This window comes from Epinephelus lanceolatus, chromosome 18 (genome assembly GCF_041903045.1).
Source record: "Epinephelus lanceolatus isolate andai-2023 chromosome 18, ASM4190304v1, whole genome shotgun sequence".
Classification (NCBI taxonomy): Eukaryota; Metazoa; Chordata; class Actinopteri; order Perciformes; family Serranidae; genus Epinephelus; species Epinephelus lanceolatus.
Window position 1 is genome coordinate 7,167,518 of NC_135751.1, and position 23,262 is coordinate 7,190,779.

General features: G+C 41.2%; 2 protein-coding genes across 5 annotated transcripts in view; one reads left to right on the forward strand and one right to left on the reverse strand.

Annotated features, from left to right (window-relative positions):
* The first annotated feature begins 329 nt into the window (after positions 1-329).
* cog1 (component of oligomeric golgi complex 1) lies at positions 330-19,935 on the forward strand. Of its 4 annotated transcripts, none has more exons than XM_033645563.2 (16): positions 330-677; positions 1,366-1,613; positions 1,794-1,975; positions 3,829-4,005; positions 4,693-4,849; positions 6,524-6,734; positions 6,933-7,296; positions 9,108-9,562; positions 11,812-11,958; positions 12,046-12,207; positions 12,892-13,016; positions 14,069-14,177; positions 14,417-14,526; positions 17,752-17,833; positions 17,998-18,021; positions 19,705-19,935. In XM_033645563.2, exons 1-15 carry the CDS (start codon positions 372-374, stop codon positions 18,004-18,006), a joined length of 2,844 nt encoding a protein of 947 aa, XP_033501454.2. In that variant the 5' UTR covers positions 330-371; the 3' UTR covers positions 18,007-18,021; positions 19,705-19,935. The 4 variants fall into 4 exon arrangements, with proteins under 4 accessions (XP_033501454.2, XP_033501455.2, XP_033501452.2 ...); XM_033645564.2 differs by having other exon boundaries at positions 19,708-19,935; XM_033645561.2 differs by lacking the exon at positions 17,998-18,021.
* A 1,621-nt stretch (positions 19,936-21,556) lies between these two features.
* The window catches only part of rgs9a (regulator of G protein signaling 9a), a 30,326-nt gene continuing 28,620 nt past the window's right edge, over positions 21,557-23,262 (reverse strand). Inside the window, exon 17 of the mRNA XM_033643829.2 lies at positions 21,557-22,909. Coding sequence (XP_033499720.1) covers positions 22,753-22,909 — 157 coding nt within the window. The 3' untranslated portion in view covers positions 21,557-22,752. The remainder of the gene's footprint in view (positions 22,910-23,262) is intronic.

Sequence of the window (23,262 nt, forward strand, 5' to 3'; positions counted from 1 at the left end):
CAAAGAAATACTTGGGCATTAATAATGATAATGATACTACTACTACTACTACTACTACTAATAATAATAATAATAATAATAAAAAAATATTATTATTATTATTACTATTATTGTTATTATTATTATTGTTGTTATTATTATTATCATTACTAGGTTACTATTACTAGTTTGAGATTATCTGATTGGCTCAGCATTGTAGGTAGGCGGCTCCCAACCTACACGGAAATGTTCCTGACAAACAGCGTTGGTGACCAATAAACGCATCATACTCAGTCGTCGTCACATTTTTGCTTACGTGGAGGCAGGAAGTGTATATCCCGGGTCTTCCGGGTTAGAGTTCCTGGAACAGCTGAAGTTGTTTTGGAGGTGCGATGGCCGAGGATCCTGCGTTGTCCCTCCGGGTCTCGGAGATCAAGGACCCGGCGGTTCTCTTCGAGCGGTACAACACCGCAGAGATCCGCCGGATCGAACGCAAAGTCCGCGGGGAGATCGAGCAGAAGAAGGAGGAGCTGAGGCAGATGGTGGGGGAGCGCTACCGGGACCTGATCGACGCCGCCGACACCATCGGAGAGATGAGGCAGTGCTCGGAGAGCGTCGTCCAGTCCATCCAGGACATGCACCAGTACTGTCACAGGCTGAAACAAGGCAAAGCCAGTGTGAGCAGCTGCAGACACGAGGTGAACGGCTACCCATCTGCATCTGTTGTAATGGTTGTAAACCTGCGCCTATCTGCGCTGTCATAGCAGGGACACCAAACCTCATTAAAAAATGTGCCAGTTCATTATTCTATGAGTTATATTCGTGCACACCCCCCAATTATGACTTGACTTTACACATAATGCGACTCAAAGAAAAGTGATTATCAATTCGGCGTAAAAAGATTGCTGCCCTAACTTGTAGAAATGTCCAGACGTCTTCGGAGACAAAATACACAATAGCTGACTGCCCGAGCCAGATAAGAAATACAAAACTGTACTCAGGTGAAGTGCTGCTGGTGGATCACACGTATGCAGAATTTACCTGAAGATGGTATTGATTTGTAAACTACCTGAACATGTGTTCTGATAGGTGTGTATTATTGCTGACACAGAAGGCAACACTATATTCTAATATTTATAATGAAAATTGGGGACATATCTCTGGAATACAGTACGTTTACAGCTTTATAGATGGTTCTTTATATATAACCTGACATTCACATACACGTAATACATTATAATGCTACTGTCTATCACCACATCGTCTGGTGCTGACACCTATTATCCTCATATTATTGCTTGTCTCCCTCACATTAATTTCAGTACACACATTATCTAAAGCCTGTTCTGTATAAATATGCAATGTGTCTGTGCCATCCTGTTGTAGAGCCAGAGGCAGTGGCAGGAAAAGTTCTACACCATGGCCTCCCAGATTAAGCTCCTCTTGGAGATCCCAGAGCGCATCTGGAGTGCCATGGAGGCGTCCCAGTACCTCCAGGCCACCCAGCTCTACCTGCTCTGTTGCCACTTGCACAGTCTGCTGCAACTGGAGGCCGCTACAGGGGGCCATTACAGCCCTATTCTGGCCCGCTTCCCTATTCTGGTTCGGCAGGTAGCCACCACCGGACACTTCAGGTACTGGATGTTTTGTTACTTGTGTCTTTATGAAGACACACTGTCATTAAGTAGAATTTCCTGCCTGAGAGCTGGTAATTCTAACAGAGAAACTCCAGGCCCCAAAACGATAAGAGATCCAATTAGATGCAGTTAGTGAGAGCTAAGTCATAGGTCTGTAACTAGTCTGGCCTCTTGCAGATCCACCATCCTCCTGGATAGCAGGTCTCTGCTGCGGGGCCGTGCAGTGTCAGACCAGGCCATTGCTGAGGCCCTGGTGTCCACCATGCTGCTGGAGGACAGCTCACCACGCCAGGCCCTGGCTGACTTCTTGTTGGCCCGGAAGGCTTCTATTCATCAGCTGCTCAACCAACCACAGCATGGTATTCTACCATTTGTAACGCCTGGCAACATATACTCTTTATAAATAAAGTGGGCAGTAACAGCCAGTATGGGGTTAGCCTCACCCGCAGCAGGATGACGCTAACCCCATAAACACCAAAGTCTGCCACTGAGTCACTGAGTGAAGAAGTTACACTGCTGGCCGGTAGAGTGTTGGTGTTTTTCTGTAGGCTGTTGCTCTTTAAAAGTGAATAGGTGCAACAGTCCTTGCCTCTGCAATCATTTATAAGGTGTTGAAACAGTTTGAGACATATGTTATAAGATTTATAGATCAGTGTGGAGTCAAGCAAGAGAGTGACTATGGATGCACTCAGAGCGGACAAGTTTGAATGATTGGAGCAAAAAGGAAATGAGCAATTAAGCTGTAAAGTGTTGGTACAATTTTTCTCTGAATAACTTGCAATGCTGCTCGTCAAGATCCAAATACAGTAGACAAAGTGTCCCCCGAAGCAGGAAAGTTATCTTGCTATGTTTTCTGTCGGACTGACATTTGAGGCTGTGTGCATGTTTGTAATTGTCATTGGATGCTGTCTGCGTCTGGTCTGTTTATCAAAGTAATGCATACCATTGCCTGTCCGCTGTGGGTTGGTGACTGAAATAGGACAATAACAATTTTCTCAATTTTTTTGACTCAAATTTAGCTTACCCATGTTATACACTACTTCAGTACACTTTTAGGGGATAGTTTGGAACTTTTTAAGTGGGGTTGTGTGAGGCACTTATCCATAGACATTTTATTACCTATTGTCGATGTCAGTCAGCACGCTCCCAGTTTGGAGAAGCAGGCTGCAGTCCGACACAGAAGCTAATCAGTGTACTGCCGTGGAGGGGGGAGCAGCCAAATGTATTTTAGCTACCTAAGAAAATCAATATCAGCTTAATTGTATGCTATATTAAGAATATTTTCACTTCTTTACCTGAAAATCAGACTGATTTCATACGAGGAACTGAAGCTGTTCTATCACTCTCTTCAAAGCCAGACTCCATTGAGGAAAACAGTGATTTAACATAGCTGAACACAGGAGCTGCTGGTCTGCTGCTGCTTCAAACAGTTATTTTGTTCGTTTTATTGTGTGGCTTTGGTGCTTTAAAGGGTTCGTTCAGATTCACAATAACACAAACTAACTAAGTGATGGAGGTAGCAGCATGCCAGCGCCTCCTATTTTCAGTAAGCCAAAATGACTGTTTTTCTTAATGGACTCTGGTGGCTTTGACAAGAGCATAGATGGGAAGTGAAGCGGTTTATAGCCTCCTTGTCTTAATGGGGTATCTAATGGAAACAGCTTTCAAAGCAAATATAGTGTACACATAAACTGTTATAGATGTTGCCAGGTAGGACTTTTTTGGATGGCTAAAATATGTTTTGGCGCTGCCCCCTGTCCATGGCAGTATGTTGCTTAGGTTTCATGCCAGACTCCAGCCTGCTTCTCCCAACTGGCAGACTGACATTTACTGTATGTAATACACTGACTGTGGATAAGTACCCCATACAACCTCACTTCAAAAAATCTGAACTGTCCTTTAAAGAACAAACATTACTGTAATCACTACAGAACATTGCAGATGAACATTTAATATCCAGAAATTTACTTGCAGAGAACACCTGTAACAGTTTGGTCACATTAACCCAGACACATACTAGGTTTCCACCTAGTCTTGTTTGGCTTACACAGAAAGCATACAGAAAGAAGTATGCTTAGCGTAACAGCTTTTGCTGTGAAGCCGAGCAGGAGATGCTATTTGCTGTATCAGTATTTTGTAAATGTCTAAATCAAGGAAACAATGACCTGTCAAAATGTGTGCCATTTTATAGTAACTCGTGTATTTGGTCCAGGTGCAGGGATCAAGGCCCAGGTGTGCAGCCTGGTGGAGCTGCTGGTCACCACCCTGTTCCAGGCCTACGCTGTCTTCTACCTGCCCCCTGAGGGAGGCCCCAAGCCAGGGGAGGGAGCCCTGAGCTGCGGCATGCTCTTCTCTATCCTGGAGAATGTCACCTCCACCACACCTGCAGGTATAACAGCTGGAGTGTCCGGATACTTTTGGTCATTTCCTTACCGAGAGCTATCAGACAGGCCTGTTTTAGCTGGATTTGCGCTCCCTTTATTAGCAGGCTTTTGGCATAGGCACTACATGTCATATATAGTTATTTTCAGAACTGGTTTGGGTATTCAAAAATGTCATTATTTGGTATATCGGTTGTATTATATATGCGGTAAGTCAGTTTTTTAAAAGCTAACAAATTAAGATTGTGTTTTTCTTTTTCTCGTTTGAAAGGCCCTGGATTTTAAAACACACAACAGTTATTTGTATTTACATGGACAGTGGAGAGTATCAGAGTTCCAAGGGTGTATGTACTATGTTGGAGGGACATAAACAGAAAGTTAAATGTTGGCAATGGAGTAAATTGTGGCCTGCATCTGAGACCTTTTTTTCCAGCCAATGTCTTTCTACAATTTTCGGAATCTATACCATGAAAAGTCATGCTATATTAACTACGAACACTTCCTGTTTGCACTGTTAATACTAAAGAAAAAAACTTGAAACATGCCGTTTATAGGATAAAATGTACAAGGAGTGCCTTTTTTACAAGAAAATTCCGAGTCAGGCTCAGGGTCCATTAACAGACCGATGTATTCTGAAGCACAAATGTCCATAGATAAAGACAATGTGAGACCATCAATCCTGTCTCTGTCCTCAGCTAAAGACAGGAGGGTGTTGCAGGAAGAGACGAGTACAGCCAGCTGGTTCAAGTTCCTGCCTCCTTCCATCACTGAGTTTCAGCCCGCCCTTCGCACCCTAGCTCAACCAATTCAGAGAGAGCAGCTCCGGGACACCCTGCAGCAGTGGATTGATACGTAAGCTCCTACCAATTAGGACACTGCTTGTCTTTTTCTTTTTCTCTTTCTCTTAGGTATTTTCAGAGTTTGACATGAAAGTCTAATTTTAGAATATACAACCACAGAGACTCGGTTTATGATTTCAGGCATTAGCTGCCGAACCCACTAGATGGTGCTCTTGGTGTAATGAAAAAGGATCAAGGGATGGTAATGCAGTTTGGTTTCAACCCTTTGCTGAACCAAAAAATAAAGAAAATAGTTCGAGAAGCTTTATTTGGCCATTGCCAGTTGAAACCAAACTGCATTGCCATCCCTTGGGCCTTTCTCATTACACCCAGAGCGCCATCTAGTGGGTTCAGCAAATACAACTGGTGGTTCATGAAGCTTCATTTACACATCACTGCTGGGAGTAGATGGATGGGAAGTTTGTCCTGGTCACGTGGTGGGAATCATCACCCTTTGGAGAGCATCACGGTTGATGCATTAAATGATACCAAAGTATGTAATGATTATTAATAAGCCTCAACGGGCTCCAAAAATATGTGTTAGATACAGATGAATTGGTACAAACGGTGGAGGAGAGTGATTGCTCACAGTTTAGGGCTATCAGAACAAATCAGTTCTGGAGACTAAGAATTTAGTCTTGAGTTCTGGTGGTTGCTGCCAGAGGTGTGGACTCAAGTCACATGACTTGGATCCGAGTTGGCGGCCACTGTCTTGGTTTTTTTGGAGCCAAAGGTGACCATATTTGGGCAAGAGGTTAGAGCTCTGGAGGAGCGAGGGGTGGATCTGACTCATAGACTGTGGCGATGCCTAGTAGACAGCTTGTTACTCAAGCGGCCCCACCTGTAGACATGCATAACTTATGGCCTTGATAAAATGTAAATGGGTGAGTTATTAAAAAAAAAAAACAACCTATGCAGTTGTCATGAATGTTGAAATTAGCTGTAGAGACCAAAGCCACTTTCTGTACCAGACTGTAAACATGTTTATTTTTGCTTCAAATTTGGGCATTTTATCACGGGGGTCTATGGGGAATGACTCTGTTTTTTCTCTTTCAAGTGGCCATTGGAGGAATTGCAGTTTTTGGCACTTGTATGTCATCTTAGTTTTTCAGACTTAAAGGGTTGCTGCTTAGTTAGCCCCCACCGGGGACTTGACCTGGGACTTGTCTGTCTTGACCTGGGACTTGACTCGTGACTTGAATGAAAGACTTGAGGCTTACTTGTGACATGCAAAAGAACGACTTGATCCCACTTCTGGTTGCTACTAAGTTCTTCTGGACTCATTAACAGTGACTGTAATGCATTGTACAAACAAACCTCATAATGAAGTTCTGTATAAATGAAAGGTCGACTGACTACACACAACTGACTACAGACATATAAAAGACATTAATAAATGTGATTATCAGAGAATAAATGCTACCATGAATAAATGCAATGAACACAGGGATGAATGGTTAATGATTAAGGGAGGACTGAGACAAAGCAGCCCTCTTTGGTGCCATCTTCTTCCACAAGAACAATTTCTAATATCATATATTGATTGAAACAGAAGTTTCAGGGTGTTTTCCATGCTTTTGAATTGGTAAAGAGTTACTCAAGCCCTTAATCAATCATCAGAAGTATCGTTTATTGTTTTTCTGTTAATATCTAATCAGTGCCTTCTGAATCTGTCCTCCACTCTCAGCTGTAAGGAGGACATCTGCCGTGGCGTTGGCAGCCTTCTTGTCTATGTGAAGAGCCTGAAGGGTTTGGCAGCCATCAGAGATGCTGTGTGGGACCTCCTGTCCACTGACTCCATCAGTCAGCACTGGGGCATTGTGTGTCAGCGGCTGCTGGAGCGCTCCCTGGCTGTCTGGAATGACTTTCTGCAGCAACTCTTCCTTCAGCGGCTGCAGGTTAGTGCTCTGCAAGCTTCACAGTCATTATCGTATTTTTCAGCATCTCATGGGTCTGTTCAGTACTTTATGTGGATTTTTGCCTCCTTAAAATTTGGTGTTGTGTTTGATCTCACAGTAGTGGCAGGCCTGCATACTGATACACTGAAATTGTACATATTGCATAATTCCAAAGATTCCTTCCTCCTATTTACCCAGGCCATCACCAAAGAAGAAACTGAAGCCATCTCAACGAGCTCCGTCCAGCTCCTCACCGCAGCTGTGAGGGATCTTGAGGGCCAGACCATCCACACTTCTTCAGGTACCAACCCTGCCTCAGGCCGTGGGGCCCAGTATGAGGTAGATGTGGCATCCTTCCTGTGGTCTGAGTCTCCAGGGGATCTGCTGAGTGATGCGGGGTGGGTCAGTGTGACCCAGCGGGGGCAGCAGCACCAGAGAAGCAGCCTGGCCATGAAGACCCAGGCCCTGACGCCTTGTGTTCAAAACTTCTGCTCCTCCCTGGATGCTAAGCTAAAGGCCAGGCTGGATGACCTGCAGTACTACCTTCCCTCCCAAGACACAGGTAAGGGCAGTTCAAACTTAGCTACTGTGGGCTAGGCTGCTAAGCCATGTCATATTCAGAACTTAGACAGAATAAAAATAATGGACAAAATCACATTGACCTTACCCATTGGTTTGGGTTGAGGGGTTGAGGTAACCCTACCACTGTTTGCCAGCTTGGTTAGGACTGTGCATAACCAGTCTTTGGTGAACTGTGATAAAGCTAATGCTAATGCTAATTTTTGCTAGTAAACAACAGACCATTTAAACAAAATATACTTTTTAGAAAATAAAAAAAACAAGAATGTTTTAGGCAACCAAAACATTGCAATTAACTTTCATGTACTGAAAACACATTGCGGCAGTAAGGGCTACAGCTACAATTTTTGAGCCAGCCTCAAGTGGACATTAGAGGAACTGCAGTTTTTGGCACTTCCACGTTGGCTACATTTTTCAGCTGCATCCACCTGTTCATAGTCTTACCAGTTTGATATATAGCCTGGGGCATAGTTCATCATTGTCTTTCACTGGCTCTAAAGAGTCAAACATACCTGATCTGCAGAAGAGAAAATTGAGTGTTGAGTGTATTTCACTTCTGCAGAGCAGGGATATAGAAAATGGATGGTGCAGCATAGCTAATATGATAGCTTCCTTAATTTTGTAATTTACACGCATCTTTATAAGTTCAGCACTGTCACTTGTCATGACACTTTGTCCATACATTCATAGTGCCCAGGGGAATCTTTACTAATTTTCCTGTAGTGCCACAATGAGATTGACATTGGGTTGGTTTTGAGTGAAAAGTTTCAACAACTAGTGGATGGTTTCCCTTGTTGGTCTGGCCTGACTTAATTAATTAATTAATTTAATTAATTTAGTGTCACTAGCATGTCATCATTTTTATTTGTCTAGTAAAATATTTTGACATACATTTGATGGATTGACCCAGAGTTTTGTGCACAAATTCATGAATTCCAAACAATATATTGTAATGACTTGGATGGTAACCTGACTTTTATTTTAGTGTTACCAGCAGATTGACTTTTTTGATTTAGCGTTAATCTCTGTGAACAGATATCTACACATTTATGCAGAAGGATTTTGGCAGTGGAAGCATCCTGGGGGCCATTTGTAGTCCGAGCAGTATTGACCAATTATGTTTGAGCTGCAGGTTTACAGTCTGTGTGGAGTGGCGGAATGCTTTGGCTGAAAAGCAGTCTTAGAACCGATCAGCTATAATTTGGTGATGAGTTAGCTTTATATTAGCCTTTTCAAAAATGTATCTGCATTCATATGCAGATATCTATTTATAGAGATGAACCTAAATGATCATCGCATGGAAGTTGAAGTCTTGGACTGGATGTTCACCGGCTACACCAAATCTACTGAAAAACTGCCCTTTGCCTCCAGAGGTTTTATCCTTGTCAGACTGATAGTCATTGGGTTCGGAAATTGATTCAGAGTAAAATTTCTCAAAAACTGTTGGATGGGTTGTCATAGAAATTGTTTGACACATTGATGTTCTCTTCAGGATGAATTGTAATAACTTTGGTGATCCTCTGACTTTCCATGTAGCGCCATCATCAGGTCAAAATTCCTATTTTTCCAGCACTTTGGTTTATGGGCAAATACCTTCAGAGCTACTGACATTCCCATCAGCCTCAATTGGACTCTAGTGCTAATTAGCATTTATCTCAGAGCACTGCTGTGTGTATGTGCAGCCTCACTCTTATTCAGTATGACCATTTAGTATCCTGCACTGTACATAGACCCAGTGTTGTTATCACATTCTAAATAGTGATAAATGTTCATCTTTCACACTGTGCTTGGCAGGGTCAGACTCCATCTCAGTCACACTCTCCACGTCCGGTCCCAAAGAGAGCTCATCAGCATCCTCGTTCAACCGCTTCACTGACTCGCCAGCAGTTGAGGAGGCTTTACGTGAAGGCTGCATGGCCTGTGTCCGCCACATCCTGTCCTCCATCCGCTCTGAACTGGCTGCAGCTTCACCTGACCCAAGCCCAGCTGGCCTCAGTTCAGTCCTCTTCATGGCCAGGCTGTGCCAGTCCATGGGTGAACTCTGCCCCAACCTGAAACATTGCATTCTGGGTAAACAGAGGGCGTCTGAGGCCACAGCGAAGGGAACCCCCAGACAGGGCAAGAAGCTGGGCAAAGCCAAGGCCGCCACTGAGGTCAGCCCCGCCCAGGCAAAATGGGCGGGACTGAAGGAGGAGCTTCTCACGTGCAGCATGGAGGCATACCGCATCTGGAGCTCCGCCCTCTCCAAAGTTAGACACTGTCAGAAATGTAGATGTTTTGTGTTGTTGGACAGTAGAGTCCTGGTCAGTAGACACTAAAATAGCAAGGGGTAATGAAACAGTAGAATTTGAGCATGGAGGTTTATTTTTTTGGAATAGTAGAGGCTCAAAAGCCTAAAAGTCCATCTGTTAATGGCTTCAGTTCCCCATCTGTTCTCTTATCAAAGCCACCAGACTCCATTGACAAAAATTGTATTTTTAGCTCATTGAACAGGGGAGCTGCTGGTCAACTGCTGCTTTGATCAGTTAGTTTGTGTTATAGCGTGACTTTGGTGAATCTGAACTAACCACTTTAAATGCTTAAGTCATGCAATAACACAAACACAATAACTGATAGAGGCAGCAGTAGACCAGCAGCTCCTGTGTTGAGCAATGTTAAATCACTGTTTTTCTCAATGGTGTCTGGCTTTGAAGAGAGCAGTGTAACGGCTTTATTAGATCTTTGAAGATTGCTGTCTGACATTAAGGTAAAGTGGTAAAAATATTCTAAATATAGTGTAAACTTAAACTGATATAGATTTTTTATTAAGATGGCAACAATGCCTTTAGCTGTTGCCCGCCTCCACAGCAGTATGTCATTTGGCTTCTGTGTTGGCACTTCTGCAGCTTCTCTAAAGTGGGGGTGTGCTGACTTCACACATCTATATGTTATACACTGACTATGTATAAACACCTCAGACAACCCTACTTCAAAAGAAGAGGGAAAAGATTTTAAAACTGCGTTGACTATTTTGGTCACTTTGGGGCAGCAGAACAAACTGAAAACTCAACATCTGAAGTATACCTGTATCACCTTCTTACGTTTTGGCTAATGTGTTAGCACACAGCTGCCTCTTCACACATTTAGCAGACACAGAGTAACATTAGCATAATGTGTAATAAACTAATTGCAAAACACAAAGCTCATTTACTAACTTTTGGATCACTTAACATTATCTCACAGCCTTTATTTCACAAATGGACATGGCTCAGGTGTCATCATATGATCTTAAAAGAATACTTCACCCACAAAATGACCATTTATATATCAGTTACTCAGCCCGTTTCACGGGAAATTTGTAAAGAAAACTTTGTTTTTCTCTCATGCCTCCACGGTGAACGAAGAATCCAAAAAGGCGAACGTTCTTTATGAATTGAAATAAACAGGAACCATGTTTAACAAGAGCAAAACTATATCACAGCTTCCATTTACAAACTTTCCCACAACACACGCAATATAATCCAAGTCTCATTTATCCAGTTATATGCTCAGTACTTACCAAACACGTATTTTCACTAAAGTGTTATAAAACATGTCAGTCTATGAGTAGTGAGCCCTGAGTGTGCCGTGTTTTAAACAGTAATATTTCAGTGAAAATGCATGTGATTGTGAAGTACTAAGCATCCAGCGACTGCATAAATGAGATTTTTATCCTGCAGGAGTTATGTTACACCTTGTAAATGGATGTTATGATACAGTTGTGCTGTTTTTAAACACAGCCCTCATTTACTTCAATTCATAAAGAATGTTCACCTTTTTTGATTCTTCGCTCACTGTGGAGATGTGAGAAAAACAAAGTTTTCTTTACAGCTTCAGTGTAACATGCAGTGAGTAATTGATAAACAAATTATTATTTTGTGGGTGAAGTATTCTTTTAGTGCTCTAAGGGATTTCAGGAATTGATAAAAAACTTAACGCTGCACTAAATAACATGGTAACATTTACAGTGTATCAAATGATAATGTGAAAGGCATTGCTTGCCGTGACACACCCATAGACAATTATCAACTCAGTAGTTGAGCTCTGCAGCTCTCCAGAGTCTCTTGGTGTCTTTAGCTCACACTTTTGGTTGGACAGAACACAGACACTGTTTAGACACTTAATCTCATTTCCAGTAGCAGCAGGCAGCTGCTCAGAAACCAAACTGCGGTCAGACAGTTAGAGACCAGCTGGTGATCATAGTGCAGCATCTAGCAGCTGACGTGTTAGATATTTAAATAGACTTGCATCCATCAGGTGGACACAAACAAGATTCTAAATGAATCCGTCTGTGTCTGCTGCTTAAATCAGCAGCTGTTTGCCAGCACATTAGCCATAACAACATATTAAGCTGGTTATATGTCAATGTTGTATGTTGTTCCACTGTTCTCAAATGCCCAAAATATCAATGAAGGCAGCTTCAAATCATATTGGAATTATTTCCAGACCTGCCTAGTGATACTGTGTGGTGTTATGGCAGGTGCTGCTGGATAAGTTTGGCACAGCGTTGCATGCTGAGTCTGCTGGTGCCATCCTAACAACGGCAACAAACTGGGAAGATCTGGAAATCCAAGAAGAAGCCGAGTCGGGGAGCAGCGTCACATCCAAAATCCGTCTGCCAGTCCAGGTCAGCCACGCCCGCTAACACAGCCTGGAGTCACAGTGATTTCTGATTCCATTTAGTAATCTGATATGAAACTTGTGTGTTCTGCAGCCCTCTTGGTTCGTACAGTCACTGCTGTTCCAGTTGTGTGTGGAGGTGAACAGGGTGGGGGGCCACGCTCTGCCCCGACCCACCCTGCAGGAGCTGCTGCAGGCCTGTCTGGCTCAGGCCCTGCACCACTACCACAGCCTCACACAGCAGGCCCTCAGCAGGGTATGTCTAACACACACACACACACACACACACACACACACACACATACACATACATACATACACACACACACACCTACTTAAAAACCTTCCGTGTTTAAGTACTGTAGCCATAGATGTAACTTTTGTCTCATCACCTATAGATTGCTGAGGGGACATTTGGGTATCGTGTGCCGTTATCTTCAGATGCAGTGTAGTCTCTAAAAAGCTTGGGCTGTAAGGGTAGTCATCATGAGGACATTCAGAGTTCATTCGTGACCTTGGAAACAGCAGTTGACAAAATAATCTCATCTCATGGTCCATTAGCTCTTCTTTGACCGTATAGCACAATCTCCCTTAGCAGATGTTTTCCTCACACAGGTGAATCAAATCCTCTTTTTTAAAATTCACCTGTGGCCAATTATACCTACCAGCTCAGTCCCTCACATTGAGCTTTCAGGACATCCTCTGTAGAGAATGAGATTGAGGAATAGAAGGAGAGAGTTAGGAGAGTAGAAAAGTAAATGGGGGAGGAAAGAGGAGAATGAAGAAGAAAAGGAAAGAAGGGGCAAAGAGGAAGAGAAGGGAAGTGATTAGAGAAAAGATCTGAAGGGAAAACAGGAGGAAGGACAAACGAAGGAGTAAAAAGAGAATTAGGAAGGGGATTGCACTTTCTTTTATTTATGTTTTTCTCTTCATCTGTCAGGAGGGTGTATTTCCCATGACTCAGAACAGAGCCCTGCAGCTGCTGTTTGACCTTCGTTACCTCAACACTACTCTGGGCAGCAGATTGGAGGAGGGCAAGAGCTCCCGATCCCACCAAGATCCCAGGTAACATCCTTTGTCACAGATTCATCACGTACAGCCACTTCGGTGTGTTGCTGCAGAGCAGAGATCACCATCACCATCAGCTTTTGTCTACAGAGTTTACACTCTGCTTCATTGACACTTGTTCTAAAGCGTTTTACTGCTCAGCTGTACTGTAAACAGCAATTCATTCAAAATAAATGAAAGACATGGCTGCAACTGAAAATTTGTTTCATGGCATTTTAAAGTCACACCTCAGTATTTAAAGGTCCAGTGTGTAGATTTATGGAGATTTAGTGGTGTCTTGCTGTGAGGACTGCAGATTGCAACCAGCTGAAACCTCTCCTGGTTAGAATTCCTTCAGTGTCCATTGTTCAGGACGTTTTTACCTGGAGTCAAATTATCCACAGAGGTGGAGGTCCAAAACAAACGGACCAGGTGATTAAAACCGGTAAAAACACTGAATAAAGCAGTTTCACATTTAAAATATCAGGGATTTTCTGATACTGCTTGTTGCAGATGGGCTTCTAACTACAGTGGCCAATGTCCCTATCTTGAGCCACTGTTTGGCTTGTCCGTTCTGGGCTACTGTAGAAACATGGCAGTGCAACATGGCAGACTCTGTGAACAAGGACCCACTCCTTATGTAGATATAAATGGATCATTCTAAGGTAACAAAAACACAACAGTTCTTATTTTCAGGTGATTATACACTAAACGAAACATGCTTATTATATTATATTCATTTCTGCCAATATATCCCCCTAAATCCTACACACTGGACCTTTAACTGTGACAGCTGAATAGATTAAGTCTTCAGTCTGTTAATACTCAAAGCAAAGCATCTCTGGTAGTAGGTATTGAATATATGGAATTTTACTTTTCCAGAATTTAACCCAATGGCACCCTGATTTAAAGTGATAATGTGACCATGTAAATCAACAGCTTTAGGAACGGGTCATTTGGAAAAGTATGTTTTTTGTGTTTGTAATGTAGAGTAATTTCTAGGTAAATGTAAAGTCCTGGCAGCATAAAAGGCTCTGAAAGCTGCAAATATTGTGTTCTGTGTCTTCCAGATTCCATGAGGTCTGTGATTGGCTAGAGGGCTATATCGACCCGTTCGACCTGGATGTGTTCACACCTCCGCTCAACGCAAACCTCAACCGCCTGTCCCAGAGGACCTCGGTACTTTGAGCCCTTTGCCAGCAACAACACACACGCACACTAAAAAAAACAGTGTAGCTGTAGCTCTATGAACATAGACGCATCAGCACTCAATGTATGGAACAACTATTCACATAAGGTCTGAGATGAACAGCTAGAATGAGCTTGTAATACCTGTCCAGATGTAAGCGTAAACCTAATAAATGGAGCGGCTCTGTTTGCTAACATTGTTCAAAGGTTGATGTAATGTTGTGTCTTAGGTGCTGCTGGGGCTGCTGACGGGCTCAGAGAAGCAGTTTGCCTTGCGGAGCAGCAGTGTGAACTCCCAGGAGCCGTACAACATCCTGCCACTGGCCAGCAGTCAGATCAGGTCAGCTCTAGCTCATAGAATCAGAGCTTTTCTGTCGGACAGGTGTCAGTTAGTGACATCAGTGTTATTAGCTTAAACAGACAATACCATGACAGAGAAGACATGCAGTCTCTGCTGGCACTGTATGTCTGTGTACTACCTGAGAGGATATGAGAGGAAACCTGCTGTAGTCCTTAAGGCCAGGTATTGTTTGAAATTTGTATAATTTCTGCGAGATCCTTTTGGTCACTAGCAGCCCAAGATCTGACCCAGGATCTGAATTGATTCAGGGTGGGATGGTATTTCACTGGATCTAATCTGATTCAGTAAAATGGCTGATATCCAGTATCTGAATCTCTTCAAATCCCTTATCAGATACATGAAGGTTTAGCTTTCATTATTTGCAAGAAACTAAATAGAAAAAAATAAAATAAAGGTTCTAAAGAGATGCCAACTAGTTTTATGAAAACTTTATCAATACCTTATAATGCTGAGACAAGGAAACACGACAGACAGAAACACTACAGTTTTGAGTATAGATGTCCTGATCAAATGTTTTTTGGCCCTGATGCGGGTCCTTTAATATTGGGTATGTACTAATAAGGAGTCTGATCCAATACTTATGATACTGATTCATTTAATATATATTGATACTGTATCAGTATGTCAATATACAAGGGCCCTTTAAGACCTGTTTTTTTTTTTTTAAATTAAAATCAGTATGTCAATATGATCCAAATACTGAAGGCCCTTATTCAAAAATATTAAGTTTCTATCAATCAAATCAAGCCATTTTTTATTCAGGGAAAATTGGCTGAGCTTTAAGCTCTTTTACAGCAATGCCTTCAGTTCACGTTCAGTGGGCTTGAAGGATATACAGGATATTATGTTTATGTTTATGTTTATGTTTATTTTAAATAGAAAGGGACAGTGCACATTAATGAAGATGATCACTTAAGTCACATAAATGTGCCAGATTTAGCCACACAGGCTAATTTTCATCTGCAGTCCCTGGCAGGTTGATGGTGTAAGTGCAAATAAGAAAAAGACAAAATAACATACAAAAGCACAGAAACACATAAGCACAGATAAAAACGGATCAATGGCATGTCCATAGAATGGCACATGAGCATAAGGCAAGCATATAACCATAGACAAAAGCATATAATATGATAGCAGTTGCAATAAAATGATAGAAAAAAATCCATAAAAAGCAACAACCAGCAGCAATGTCTGACAAGAATTATAAACAGCAATAAAAAAAACAGTAAAAAGATGGAAAAGTTAAATAACAAATCTGCCACGAATGAAATATACATAACAGCAATAAAAACAATAAAATGAAGAAAATAAAAACAATAAAAAACTATCATGTCTGTGAATTAGCCAAAGCAGGAACACAGTACAACAACCATACCATCTAGCATACACTTGAAATGATCGAACCAGACATACCTGTCTAATTTAAATACCTCTTGTAACTTGTTCTGTTTATTTGGTGCAAAAAAACTAAATGCTAATTTGCCTAGCTCAGTCCTGATCTGAGGAGTTTCAAGGTACAAAAATTCCTGTGAGTGTGTATGATGATTAATTAGATTTTTGAAAGAGAAGTGAGGTAGAAGGGTAACTTTCCTAGCAATGCCTTATAAACAAAAAGGAGGCATTTTTTCCCTTTTCCCTCAGTGAGAGAAGACCACCCCACATTCTGATATAGCTCACAGCGGTGAGTTTTAAAACCATCGACAGTAATAAAATGGAGAGAACTGTGATAGACTGTATCAAGTGATTTCAGTGTGGATTGGGCTGCGTGCATACAAAATATAAACGTAGTCTAAGACTGACAGTATAGTTCACTGAACAACTGTCATTCTGATTTCTAAAGAGATGCATGAGGCAGAGAGAGGCAATGCACCCAGAGCTCAAGCATGTGTTTTAAATCAAAGCTTGTCATTTAGCGAGCTGCCCAGATATTTGTAATCTGTAAAGCATTTAATTTGGACCCCATTCAGGGAATGGATGGAGTAGGCATCATGATCACACTTCCTTGACTTTGTAAATAGCATGAATTTAGTTTTTTAGTCATTCAAAACCAGTTTCAAACCAAGTTTTTTAAGGATTTCTGCACACAGTCAAATGCACATTGGAGATTTCCATACAGCATCCTCCACAGATGGGGCTCAAGCATAAAGAATGGTATCTGCGTAAAATTGTGCTTTGCAGTTTTATACTGAGGGACAAATATCATTTATATACAGAGTAAACAACAATGGAACCTTGTTGCACCATTACACCATTTTTTAATCTTAAAGGCTCTGAATTTAGTCCTGCAGCATTTATACACTAGATTCTGTTGAAGAGGTAATCCTGAAATCATTTCAAGGATGTTTCATCAAAACCCAGCAAGGCCAATCTATCGAGAAGTAGTCTGTGATTAACAGTGTCAAAAGCCTTTGACAAGTCTATAAACAAAGCCACACAATGTCTCCTGCGATCAAGAGCTGAAACTGTATCATTTACAACCATAGCTGCTGCTGTAAAGGTGCCATGACTAGCTTTAAACTCAGATTGACAGGGACTTTAAATTGGATTTGCAGACAAGAAAGTAAAGAGCTGTTTATTTGTAAATGATTCTACCACTTTTGCTAGACATTGGAATTTACAAGCTTTATTAAGGAAAGTTTAATTGGGAGAATGCAACTTCCTGAAATTGATATGACAAGATCAGCTAGGGCACTGGTTCCTGGTCCCAGCAGTGGCACAGGGTCCATGCTGGTACGTGAGCTCCCACTGGTGGTACATGAATTATTTTTAAAAGATTAATTGAATTAACTAAAATTAGAAATTCACCCCCTCACCCCCCCATACACTTGCCATGAATGTTGAAATTATCTGTAGAGACCAAAACCATTTTTGTACCAGGTGGTTAACATGTTTATTTCTGCTGTAAAGTGGGTATTTTAACATGGGGGTCTATGGGGAGTGACTTTGTTTTGAAGCCAGCCTCAAGTGGCCATTACAGGAACTGCAGTTTTTGGCATTTCCACAATGGTTTCATTTCTCAGCCATGGTTTGTATGCTTTGGGCACATTTTGGTCAGTACCAAAAAGTACTGAGGTTTCAGTACCCAGTCTTACTAGTGCTAACCAGGAAGAGAGAATGTATAGAGAAACTCTATACAATATGTGCATCTGTATTTTTAGTAACAGTATTTCGACCTAATTCCCACCATGACTGTGTCCTCTGCAGGTTCGGGTTGCTGCCTCTCAGCATGTCGAATGTGCGTAAATCCAAGTCAGCCAGCAGGAGTTCTGATGTTCCCCACCAGCTGGTGAGTAACAGAGCTGGGATCTGCTATCTGAAGCTGCTCTGAGTCTGACTGAGTTTCATTGTTGTTGTTTCATATTTTCACAACCACAGTATGTCTTCATTTCTGTCTCATTGTTTTGTTCCACCCTGGGTAAATGTTGTCTGTCACACCCTCTGCCTTTCCAGCGTTTTTGAGTGCGAGAAACCCAGGCAAGTTCCTGTGTGTGTCTTGGTGTGTGTGTGTGTGTGTGTATGTGTGGGTGTGCATTTTGGTTGTATTTTCAGTAGTGCCTTGGTGTGCCTTTGGTGCTTTTTCAGTGTAACAGTACATAATTAACTGATGAAATGATACTGGAGTCAGATTTGCTGAAACTAAAGAATGCTGTTCTGCTCTGTTTTCACTAATCTGCCACACTCTGCTTGGACTCATAATGTATCTCAGTATCAAACTAGTTACTGGACAGTTTCATGGGGCAGCAGCAAAGCAACAGTAGCCCTGGGGCATTCTTACCTGGTTTGAGTGGACCAATCCCACCTTGAGATTTATGCAGCATTAGTTAAGCTTGTGTTTAAAACCCAAAATCAAAATTAATTTTTTTCCTCTTACCTGTAGTGCTGTTTGTCAGTCTACATTGTTTTAGTGCCAGTTACAGTTGTTGGAGGTATCAGCTGTAGAGATGTCTGCCTTCTCTCCAATGTAATGGAACTAGATGGCACTCAGCTTGCAGTGCTCAAAGCGCAAAAAAAAACATTGAAAAACTCAACAGCAATGTCTCTTTCCAGAAATCATGACCCGGTTACTGAAGATAATCCATAAATCTTGCTGTGAACAGTTTCATGTAGGAACTATATTTTCTTTCAACTGAACTACACTCGCCAACCGTCACTGCGCAAAAGGAAGTAGGGGTGGGTGACATATCAAATTTACTCCATGTATCATTGCTTGTTCCACATGGGATATATAAAATGACCAAATCGTGAACATCATAAATCGTTAAATTGTCATGTAATTTTTTAAGCCACCAGCATGATGGTTCTCTCGCTCTCCTGTGGCTTTTCCCCTCCTACAGACACACATAAAGAAAGACTCACAAACATGATACCTCATACACATTCCCCCAGCCTGCAGATCACTTTCTCCGAAGTGATAGTGTGTGTTTGTATCTGCAGGGTTCCAGACTGCTACTATTTAGTCGCATTTTGCAACCATGGAGCACCAGTGCGACTTGCACATATGAACTGAAGAGCTGTTGGTTCCCAGCTTACAGTGAATAAATCATCATGTATAACAGCACCGCTGTAACAGTTAAACTTAGGGAGTTTAACGAAAGCATGAGCAAATGGATCATGTATTGAAACTGCAGGGCTGCAGGCCGTGACTATTAATGTACATTTTGCAACCATGGATCACCAGTGCGACTTTCAAATATTATTAATATATGAACTGCAGAGCTGTTCCTTTGTTTTCCACTTCACAGTGAATAAATCAACACATCTGGCCTGGGTGCTTCAAAATAAAAGCACCAGTGGTTCTGCTTTGATTCATTTAATCATAACAATACTTTATTGAGCTTCATTACAATAGTACTTTATTTAACTTCATTGTAACACTATTTTTCTTACTTGATTATCACAGTACTTAACACAGTAGCTAATTGATTTAACTTAATTGTAACTATAGTTCACACCCGGCAAATCACGCCAAAACATTCCAAACGGATAAATAGCGCTACAAGTAAGACGAAAAATATGTATGCTCTTTGCCACTGACTCTGGTAGACCCTGGGATAATTGACAATGGTGTTGTGCATTCTGATCACTTACCAATTGTGATTACAACCAACACAATCCACAGAAGAACTCTGCAAACCTGAAATTGTCTCCTTCCTCCAGCAGGCACCTCCATCCTCCACAGCAGACAGGGAGGACAGCTTCCGGCCAGGTAGCCTGTTCAGACAGCTGGCTGATCAGGAAGAAGACACGGCCGCTCCTTCTTTATTCAAACTCAGCTGGCTGTCTGGCATGGCCAAATAACCCTTTACTGCTCATAACTTTTTATTTGACTTTGCAGAAACTTTGTAAAAAATAACATGTATAGTAAAAATAATTTTGTCTTTCAAGAAATGTGTCTTGTGTGATTTAATTCACCTGATCAATCAATGCAAATGACACTAAACAGGGACTTTGGAAATGGAAAGTATGTGTCAGTTAGCAATTAGTTAGCACCTATAGTATTATCAGTGCTTGCTTGTGCTCTATGGTTCATGATATACTTGCTTTTCACCAACACATGCAAAGACAAGTAGCAGCAAGGTGAGAGGCATAGTTCACATACTTGCCTGTGTCATTTATCTGAACCTAGACAAGGAGGAAAAGGATATCCACTAGGTGGCAGGTTAGGGCTGACTCTAAATACCTGTAAGCATTTTTTTTTTAAATTTAATTTAATATACTTTTCTTAATCCCCCTGAGGGGAAATTCAATTTTTCACTCTTGCTGTCAATTACACACAGGTCCGAAAGACACACACGTGCAGTGCCCAGGAGGTGAACTGGCACCTCTCCAGCCACCAGTCCACACTCCATATTTGGTCCAGATGGGGACTCGAACAGGTGACCCTCCGGTTCCCAACCCAAGTCCCTATGGACTGAGCTATTGCCTTTGAGCACTTTGAGCTACTGCCGCCCCGGCAGTAGTTCAAAGCGCTGCTGTACCTACGTACAGCCTCACAGAGCTTGTTGGGAGTGTGCTGCTGATTTGACTCCTTATGCAACAAGATGCAGTTAAGCCCCAGCTGTTAATGGGCTTAACTGCATTTAGCAAAATGTAGCATTTAATTCTGAAGATTTGCACAACCATTTTTTTCTAAGGACCAATGGTGTCTTGTGAATAAGACCCTCCCCGCTTGGTAAATGCCCACATCTTTCAAACTATGGGCCCCCAGTTTGTAAAACAGAATTCCTGTTAAAAATTTCAAGTCTCAAGGCCAATCTCAGACCACTCTATGATGACATTAGACCAGAAAGCTTCTCCAGAGTTGCGGAAAACCAACAACTGTTTTTACAGGCTGAGTAGTACAGCAAACAAATCTATGCAAAAGACTGATTAAATTTCTATGGTGGCCTTGAGGGTCAAAACAACATTTTAGAATACACAAAATTTAAAACATTTCACAAAACATGACTGTTCAAAAACACGACATTTCAGAAAACAGCAAGTCACAAAACACAACTTGTTGACAAATGACATCTCACAAAAAATAACTTTTCAGAAAACATAACCACATTTCATAAAAGAACATGTCACAATGTTGTTTCTGAAATGTTGTGTTTTGACCCTCAGGACCACTGTAAATTCCGCTGCAGTCAAACATCCTTCATTAACTTCATTAGCTTCAGTGGTGTTTATCATTTTGTGACAACTCTAAAAAGAACTCTTTACTTTTAACTGTAAGCCTGTTACAGTTATATTTGAACAACAGTTTAATATTGTAATTATTTTATCATATCATTTGTTACATTATAACCTACCCAGCTGTGGCACTAATTGGTCAATACAATGTCATTATCATGGGTTGCCTTGGAATGTACAAAACAACCCAAACAGCCTACTGTGAAAAATGGTCTGCAGAGGTTAATAATAGAGACTGTAGAAAATGTGTTTGAAGTCACTTGTATGGGTCGTCCTTCAACTTCAACAGTTTTCACATCTGATTTAACTATCAACACACACAATGCAATTAAAGGCTGCTTTATCTTGTTCTCATTTATTAAATTTGCCCAAGTAACCAGATACACATACTGTGAAAATATTCCATAAAGAAATTAATCTTAAATCTGATTAAACATCTTTGCAGACAGCAGTATATATAGCCACAATTATTCTATTTTCATATGTACAACAGCAACACAAGCCAGCGTCTAATGTACACAATAGTGTGTGGTATGGGGTAATATGCATGGAAAAAATATAACTATTACAAGCTCAGCTAAAGAAAAGAAATGCTGTTTAGTTAGCGCTAGAGAAAATTAGACTAGCAATACGCTTGGCTTTGGATAAAGCGGCTAATGTAACACAATAATAACATTTTGTTGTATATAGCATGAGATAAATTTGATTTCTTGATACAACTTTTGACATTATTAATGTTATTTGCATAGAAACACAAAATACTTGTGGCAAGTCTCTGGAACTGCTGTATCATTTTCTAAAAAAAAAAAAAAGCTCATAGTCCCGTTGTTTTTGTTTTGAATCTCTTTGTACTCATTTTGAGTCTTTTTGCAGTTGTTTTGCATATCTGTGTTTTTATATTGAGTCTCTTCAAAGTCATTTGCGTCTCTTGTGGTCATTATGAGTCTCTTTGTAGTCTTTTTGAGTCTCTGTTTTTGTTTTGAGTATCTTTGTAGTCGTTTGGAATCCGTTTGTTCTCTTTGTAGTCAATGTGTGTCTCTTGTAGTCGTTTTGAGTCTTTGCAGTTGTTTCACGTCTGTGTTTTTCATTTTGAGTCTCTTTTTACATTTTAAGTATCTTTGTAGTCTTTTTGATCCTTGTTTTGAGTCTCTGATTTTGTTTTGAATCTCTCTGTAGTCATTTTACAGCTCTTTGTGGTTGTTTCTTCCTTTGTGATCTTCCTTTGTGTTTCTTCCTTTGTGATTTGATTGACTTTTTCAACAAGAAATGTAAACAGTCATTTCAAACACTGTGTGAGGAGAGCCCTGGGCCTGTGTGTTGTAGGCCTGTTTAGTAATCGTTCCATAATGAAAACTGGATTTCTCACATTTGTTAATTAGCTAAAACAGAACAACAGTCATTGGCATAACCCTGAAGAGCAAAGCGAATTCCTCTGTACAGTGTATACACTCTAACAGGGCTGGTTCCTGTGTTCGTACTTTGCGTGTGACATGACATGTGGAACCCCATACACACATATATTATATGTCTTTACTTTTTCCTGTCTATTTTGCTCATCATAGCCTTGACATCGACAGGAACAGAGGCAGCGGCTATCTTGGCCTTTTCCTGCTCCTCCTGCTGCCAGAGGATGATGGGATGGATGCCTAGGCCTCGGTTACTGGCATTTTGCTCCAGTTGGGCTGGACTAGGGTGGAAACAGAAACATGATGAACTCAGTATGATGGGAAAACCTTTATTTGTAGGGACAGTACTGTCAGTGGCTTTTAATTGGTTTAAAGAAGCAGGTTCAGGCATAGTGACAGTGTAAACATAGAGTATAGTTAACAGTTCTTAAAAGCAAGCCTGGTCCTGGGCAGACATCAAGTTAAGATTTGTTTTAATAGCCATATGTTCACTGAGCAGCCCTAAATGGTTAAAGGATCTGTTACTCCAAACTATAAAACATTTTTTCTAATATCTTGCCAAACCATATTCATTTATTTATCCATGGTAAAAGATGGACATACGCCTCTGAGATTTTTGCCTCTACACCAGTGC